Raw genomic sequence first — 8,146 nt, 5'->3', positions numbered from 1 at the left:
TATGAGAGAGGACCAGAGAGTTCAAGCTGAGGAGCGTTGGTGGGAGGGAACCAAAGCCCGTCATCCACAGGCCTGTCACTGAGGTTTCCTGGTCCCCACATTAGGTCCCATCTAGAACCAGTTTGATTTGTTGGTGTGGAAGCTACATCAGTCCTGGAGGAGGGCACAGATCCAGTCCTTACTGATGGTCAGGACGGCTAGTTCTGTTCAACTTTGGAAGACCGAGGCTGACAAAGAACCAAGTTAGTCCTGTAGGATGTGAAGCTGATCTGAAAGTTCTCGAAGGTTTTCTGAGAGCTGGTGAGACAGAGAAGTGAACTGATGCAAAGAGGTCTCTGGCTCTTCTGTTTCAGTCCTGAGTCCTGAGAAAATGCCAAGAGTGGCAAGAAGAGGGACGATGGATGCCCATTCGCCCCTCTCAGAGGTCTCCCTAGCTATTCCCTGGGGTTTGGGGCCAGAGACCTCTCTTAAGTGCCTCGAACTGACATAGCAAGGAACGTGTAAGGGACAGCAGGCAGAGCCCCTCAGAGGAGGGGTGAGCTAAGGGGCCACAACAAAACACAACAATGGCAAAGACGCAGAGCATGAGACAGCCATGCCAGGGCTGTGTGCACCCTTGGAGTGTGTTGTGTGAGTTTGCCTGGGTAACACACAAGTGAGGCTGTGGTGCAACCACAGCTCCTACTGGAACGCAGGTAAGAAATGTGCGTGAATATGTGGGAGTGTGCTCCTTTTGGAGCCAAAGAACAGGCAAGAAGACCACACGTGGCCCTGGGCAGGCGATGTCATAGATACTATCGAGGCTGATGACTTCTGATGCTGTTGTTGATGACGACTGGTAAGGCCCCTGTGTGCAGACTAGCTAGAGACATGTTTCTTTGGCCAGCATAAGCTCAGAATCTACTGTCAGGTTCTTCATGGGGAACATTAAGAGACAAAGTTGATGAGGAAAAAAAAATCTTAATATCATGATTACCATAAGCATTTAAAAAAATAAGGTGTAAAATAACTTCAGAGCTGGCTGGACCATGTACCAGAGCCTGCAGAAGAAGATAACTGTAATCGGCTGTTGGTGACATCGGACTCCTGGCAGGGGGATGAGCACCTGAAGCTTCGTATGAGAAGTCCCTTACCTTCAGCATCTCACTGACAACTGAAAAGAGAACTACAATCCTGCTGGGTCCTTTCTGTAGGATTGTCTGGCAAAGTTCTAAGAACACGGTACGGAAGTCCCAGATGATTTTTCCCAGTCCTGTGAGATTGTTGGCAGAGTATCTGGCAGCTGCCTGTAATTGGGGAACGTGGGGCCTAGGGTGCAGAAGGACGTGTTACCATGGAGAGAAGTGCTCTCCAAAAGGAAATAGTGTTCCCGAGTTTGTAACACAGCTTTGAGCTTTGCTAACAGGATTTACGAAGATAGACCTGTGTAGTGTTACTGAGCTCTGGCTGGACACTGCTATGCTGAGGGAAGACAGGTCTTTTCTTATATCTGACATATACATATAAACACATACAGATATATATATATATATAGATATATACATGAATATACATACATATACATGTATATACATATATGAATACATATTCATATATACATGTATATGTGTGTATGTGTGCATCTCTTCCTTATATATAATATCTGATATATATATATCAAGTAGAGAATCATTACTGAGAAATTGCTGTCTACTATGTCATACAATTAAATCTAATGTCTGAGGACTTCAGTCCCTTGAACTGTTAAAGAAACACACTGAACATTTTTATGTCAGTCATACTTTCCTGCTGGGTGGTTAAGATCACGTGGGTAGACCACATTCATTTCTGTTTTGTTCCTGACTGGGGGTCCATCTGGTGCCCAGGGGTCACTTGGGCTCCTTGAGCTTTTCCTTACCAGTTGTCGATCTACGTGAGGATAAGCCAAGCCTCACTTGGCCTGGCCACGGCTTCCCCTGGAAGCTCTGAGGAAACACTTCCTCTTTGTAGAGTGGATGCTGGTTAGAATCCATAGTGTGGTCTCCATGGCCTCCCTGAACAAAAGAACAGGTGACTTTGTTTTCACAGCTCAGAACATTCCTAGAGATGGCCCAAGGGCCCCAGAACCTCTTTGACCTTGGAGGGCAAGGAAGAAAATCTTCTTTTAGTCCCTCTGACAACATAAGAAAAGCATTGAAGTTTGGCAATTCAACCCCCAGAAGGTCAGATACACCAGGCTCGTCCTGTCAACTACTGTTTAATATTTCAGTAACCAGGCATTTCCAAATAAACTTTGGTCGGGTATGTTTTACCAAGTTACTGTAATTGTTGATATTAGACCATAAAAGCTTGATACCATTTGTATTATCTCTAAGTCTCATCCTTTCTGTACCTTAAATAACCAACTCAGACCTTTATCATGTCCATAAGCTTTCTAGTTTTCTTTTCCATTCTGGAAGCTTCCATCACCTTAATCCTCACATAGAAATTCTCATTTATTCAATTAATCATTATTCCAGTTTAGCATTTATAAATCTGAGTGCCATGAGACATAAGAGCATTAACAAATGAATTTACTATCTGTTGTGAGAATTTTCTGCTCCAGGGAGAGGTACTGAGCAGTGTCTATCCTCTCTTCATGGGGTCCCAGTGTCAAGCCAAAGTTCAATTTCAGAGTTCACCCTGGAACCAATAAGTGCACTGGGCTTAGTTACAGAGAATTATAGGGGTTCCTGATGAGTGTGTGGGTGAGCCCAAACAGTCACACTGGAGGTCTCTGCTCAGTATGTGTGAAGACATTTTACAGTCACATCAATGGGGCTCCAGTGTTTAGCTTTTGTTGTTTGTTTGTCTGTTTATATAAAATTGGCCAAGATGACCAGTCCATCTGCCCCTTTTTGAAGGAATACCACATTAAACTGTCTGGCAGAGATCATTTCAGGCAGGCACAGGTAGAGGTGTGAAGATGGCAGGTGTTTAGAAGCCCCTGTATTGGAGCTTGAAAACCCCAGTTATTCTTTTGTTTCTGTTTAAAGTAGCTGTAGTGGGTTAAGAAAAAAACTCAAAAATATTCTTTAAATGTCTGTTTTTCTATTCACAGTCGTTTCCATATAAAACATATTGAAAGGCACAGGCATAAGTTACCGTTATCTACGGGGAAGGCGATTGTTCAATAGGAGAAACCTATCCTGGGTGAGGAGTAGTCAGCCATCTCCTACGGCCCCTAAGCTGTAGGGACCATGTTGTAGAACCAGAATTGGGACAAGGACTGGCAAGATGACATTCTGACCAGACTTGTGTGATTATGTGTATTGTGTCCTTAAAGCATTTATATTTTATCATTTTCAATGTAAACATTCATGTAAATAGTTCCCAAGAAAGATTCAGGACCATTAGCCACCGCTATTTATTGTCACTTTTTTTTTAATTTTAGCTTTATTATGAAAATAGAGTTGGGCAAAGTTAGTTTACATGAGCATTTGCTTACAAGTGAATTTGGGCCGAGCATGGTGGTGCAAACCTGTAATCCCAGCAGTAGGAGAGGCCGAGGCAGGTGGGTCTTTGTGAGTTCAAGATCAGCCTGTCCTACTAAGGGAGTTCAGGACAGCCATGGCTACACAGAGAAACCATGTCTCAAAAAACCCAAAATAAATAAATAAATAAATAAATAAATAAATAAATAAACAAATAAATAAATAAATAAATAGATAAATAGGATGGAGGAGGAGGTGGAGAAGAAGAAAAAGAAGAAGAAGAATTGAATTTGGTACTGATTCCATAATGTAAAAAAAAAAAAAAAACATAATTGCATAATAGTCTATATATTGATAATCATACATACGGTGTATTTAATAAACTGAGAATTTGGACATTTTTGTTTGTTCATACTATTTTTTTAAAATCATCCTCATTGTGAAAGAGAATTTTAAAAGTAAACGTTGTTCAATTGGCCGAGGCACAAAGAGCACACAAGTAGAACAAAGGATCATTGGGCAGAACATGTACCTCAGTTAGAAGAAAAGGGACCAGGCAGAAGCAGCAACTCAGAAGTCACAGAGCTGCTGAGGCTGTTCCCCACGTAGCAGCCATTGTCATTTACCCCGTGGGTCTCTCTTGGGACCTGTGACACAAAACAGCACTTGGCTAAGGGAGTTCTGCCTGCTTGCTGCCTGGAGATAAGTAGTATTCAAAACTGTGACAAAGAAAATTTGTACCGTAATTGAAGTTTAGGTGTGCTGAGGAAGTTTCTGCTAATGCCTATTCGCCAAGTTGGCCTCCATTTCCATAACAAAAGGACTTGCAACTGGCCACTAGGAGCATGGCCATATCAAAGAACTTGCCTCTAAGGGGCAGCTCAAGGGGGCAGCACCAGGTCACAGCCACTGGCCTGCCATTAAGTCCCCTGTGCTCTTTACAGGTGCTCTTGCCGGGTGAGCAAGATGACCCTGGGTAACAACTATTGCAACACTGTTGTACTTAGATAATTCTGGCAGTGGTTTTGCTGGGTGACTCTCCCATCTGCCCGAGACTTGAAGTCTCTCGTCTCTGTCTAAACTGTTCAAAGTGTAACCTGGGGGCTGGAACCTGAAGGACCTTTAAGAATGACAGCATGTGTGGACCATCCAAGCCTAAGTCAGTGACATATTCTGTTCATGGCTGGCTCCTCTTTGAGCAGGAGCCAGGACTGGGCATGCGCTATTATTAAAATCTGCCCCTCCTTCTTTATTATTGTCGGTCTTGGTCAGGGCTCCTATCGCTGTGATGAACGCCATGGCCAAAAGCATGTTGGGGAAGGAAGGGTTTATTCGGCTTACACTTCCACATCACCGTTCATCACTGAAGGAAGTCAGGGCAGGAACTCAGACACAGCAGGAACCTGGAAGCAGGAGCTGGTGCAGAGGCCATGGAGGGGTGCTGCTTACTGGCTTGCTCCCTGCTTGCTCAGCCCGCTTTCTAATAGAACCCAGGACGGCCAGCCCAGGGATGGCCCCGCCCACAACAGGCTGCCCTAGTCAATCATTAGTTAAGATGCCCTACAGGCTTGCCTACAGCTGCATCTTCTAGGGGAATTTTAAAAATGGAGGCGCCTTCCTCTCTGATGACTCTAGCTTGTGTCATATAACTACACTATGACTGTGCAGCACAATATCTGAGCACCCAGATTAGTTTCTCACATGAAGGCATATTAATTCTGCAGCAGTAAAGTGAGTCCTTCCTCCATCCAGGCACAAGACCCTGTGGGGTCCTCGCATGTCACAGATCAAATATAGATTGTTACAACATTTTTTAAAAGACAATCCAGTAAGCTCAGTATGTTTGTCTAGGTAGGTTGTCCATGGACTTACAGAATCCCTTATTCAAGGTCCTGAGTTCAATTCCCAGCAATCACACCATGGCTCACAAACATCTACAGTGAGATCTGGTGCCCTTTTCTGGTGTGCAGTGAGAACACTGTATAAATAATAAATAAATCTTCAAAAAAGAAAAAATCTGGTCACACACACAGTATCTGGTTACAGAATCCCTTATCCACCATCACTGGGTTCCACACAGTTTTGTTTCCCATCAAAGAATTCACTTCACAGCCAGAGAAGTGCTTTAGTGAGCTCACGATCGTGGAATCCACTGGTCCCAGGTACCATGTTCACCAACCTAAAGCACATAGCCTGACAGGAAGATGCAGTGTCCTCTTGAAGACACCGTTACAGAGCCAATTAGGTGGCAGAAGCCTGGAGGGCTGGGGCAGGGTTGGTTCTCCAGGGGGTGGAGAACCTTTGAATCGGTGTCCATACACGGCGTGGTTTCTCCCATAATCAGGATCCATGGGTCCAGGAATCAAGAGGTGGAAAGGGGAATAGTTTCACTCACTGTCTCCCACCCACCCACCCAGTGACCCACTAGGAAAAGTTCTGCTTCCTGTTCCCATGACCTTTTTATTCCGGAGTGGGGAGTGCTCCTGTCAGGAGCCACACAAACATTCCATTGAACTGGAGGCTCAGGCAGATTCCCCATGGCCACTTTGGGTTTTGGATGCCCTTAAACCAACAGGCTAAGAAAGGAATAACAGGTTTGGGAGGGCTGGCTGGTTCGGATGACCGAGGGGAAATTGAGTTGCTTCTCCGAAATGGAGGTTAAAGAGATTGTGTCTGGAGTGCAGGAGAGCCTTCAGGGCATCTCCTAGTGCTGCCATGCTCCGTGATTATGGAAAACTACAACAGCCTAATCCAGGCAGGGTGATGAGGGGCACAGACCCATCTGGAGTGATGGCCTGGGTCACTCCTCCTGGAAAAGAGCCAAGACCCACTTGCAGAGGGTGAAGGAAATACAGAGTGTGTAGTAGAGGAAGGCAGAGACAAATACCAGCTAAGGCCATGTGGTAGGTTACAGAAAGAAGGATCATAGTTGACATGAGTTTTCCTGTTGTATTTTGTTAGGAGTCTATCTGCACCGATATTGGTGTTTTTCTTTCAATTTCTTTGTCATGAGAGGTACCATCAATTAAGAGAACATCAGTGGTTATCATTTTTAAGCTTGAGACACTAAAAGAGTGCCCCTCAAGGGACATGTCACCTCTTCTAAATTCACACTGTGTCTGCAGTTGCACGAAAGATAGCTATATCATGTCAGGTGTTAAGTGTGACCTGGTTGAATACACGATGCATTTGCAATTGTATGCGGGATGGCTATGTGAAGGCAATGTTATGACCTGGGTGTTGCTTTGTTTAAGGAGATACGTTTGTGTGTCAAGTTGACAGGGGGTGGCCTTGTAATGGCCATCCTTGGTTGTCACCTTGACCACATCCGGAATAAACTAGAATTTAAAAGTGGAGGGCACACTAATGAAGTAGGAGGATCCACTTCTAATTCGGATCTAGAGGTGGGAAGATTTGTGACTTTAGGCCTTGAGGAAGGAAGACACCTTTAATCTGGGCCACACTGTCTGCTGGCAGTCTATGCAAGGACATTGAAAGGGGAAGCCTTTGCTCTTTGTCTCCTCACCCTTGCCTAGCTAGCTCATCCATTGCTTCACTGGCATTAAAGCCTGCCTCTTTGGGATTCCAGCATCTGTGGAAGGCCAGATGAGATATTCAGGCTTGAGAACTGAGGAACTTCTAGGTTCTTGGACTCTCCATACATAGCCAGCCTTTGTGGATTACTTGGAGCACAGACTGAAGTCATTCTAATAAATCTTTTTGTGGGTTATATATTCATTCCATAAGTTCTTCTACTCTAGTGAACCCTGACTAATACAGGAGAGTTCCCAACCTTGGCCAGAAGATCAAAGTTGAAGACAGGGCTTGGAAACCCAAAGTGTCTATCATCAAGCCCTGCTACTTCCCTTGCCAGGATGGATGGTAAGTCAGAACCAACATGGCGTCCCACAGGAAGAGCAGGGAGAGCAGGCCCAGCACCATGCCTGGGCCAAAGGGCTCCGGGGTAGGTCCAGTCTGGAGCAAACAGGATGCACAACCGTCAAACATTGTGACACGACAGTGTCAACTGTGGACATCTTTCTCCCTCTGACAGATGATCCTGCATCACTGCTGTCATGAAAACCTGATCCTGCCACCATCTGGCTCCTCTCCTAGGCTGCTCATTGCTCATTCCTGTACACTGCTGTACCACCACGGCGCTTATCATTGGGAAGGCTCTCAAAGTTCACACGAGCGGTCATTCCATCATGGAGAAGTGGTATGTGGCCATGGACTTGCTTTAGCATGGGGTACATGAGAGCAGACATCATGGGTCCACAGCTTGGCAGGAGACAGTGGGGACCCCGGAAATTGTTACTGGCGACACCACAGACAGCCATGTTTCAAAGGCACATGCGTCAAAAATTCCATGCACTTTTGATTTTCCCTGCACTTCCTGGAACCCCAGCCTGCATGTTGCAGCTGCAGTGCAACTTGAGTGTGCTGGCCACATTCCCATTGCTCCATGTCCCTGGGGACAGCTTCTGTGTCAGAAGAGGGAAGTCTAGAATCCTTGGGGTGAGCCAAGGATGCCCGTCACCGTTTCATGTATGAAAGCTCTGGAAGGATCTCAAGCTATGCTACAATCAAAACTGTAGCAGTTTGGTTCTGCTCTGCCCACTGCTGAGTCCTCGGGGCCTGGATCATGTAGAGCATTAATAAGTGCTCAATAGATGCATCTAGTTGAATCATGA

At 45.3% G+C, this 8,146-nt stretch overlaps 1 protein-coding gene across 1 annotated transcript in view; it reads right to left on the bottom strand.

Annotated features, from left to right (window-relative positions):
• Window positions 1-243: 243 nt before the first annotated feature.
• Window positions 244-8,146, bottom strand: part of LOC129675862 (2'-5'-oligoadenylate synthase 1A-like) — a 17,867-nt gene continuing 9,964 nt past the window's right edge. The window contains exons 6-7 of the mRNA XM_055605983.1: window positions 1,134-1,308; window positions 244-297 (exon numbers count right to left, since the gene is read on the bottom strand). Coding sequence (XP_055461958.1) covers window positions 244-297; window positions 1,134-1,308 — 229 coding nt within the window. The remainder of the gene's footprint in view (window positions 298-1,133; window positions 1,309-8,146) is intronic.

The sequence above is a fragment of the Psammomys obesus genome, unplaced genomic scaffold, assembly GCF_907164565.1.
Source record: "Psammomys obesus unplaced genomic scaffold, mPsaObe1.curated_primary_1811, whole genome shotgun sequence".
In the NCBI taxonomy this organism is placed as follows: Eukaryota; Metazoa; Chordata; class Mammalia; order Rodentia; family Muridae; genus Psammomys; species Psammomys obesus.
Note: the sequence above shows the minus strand (reverse complement) of the source record. Positions and strands in the feature narration are given on the sequence as shown.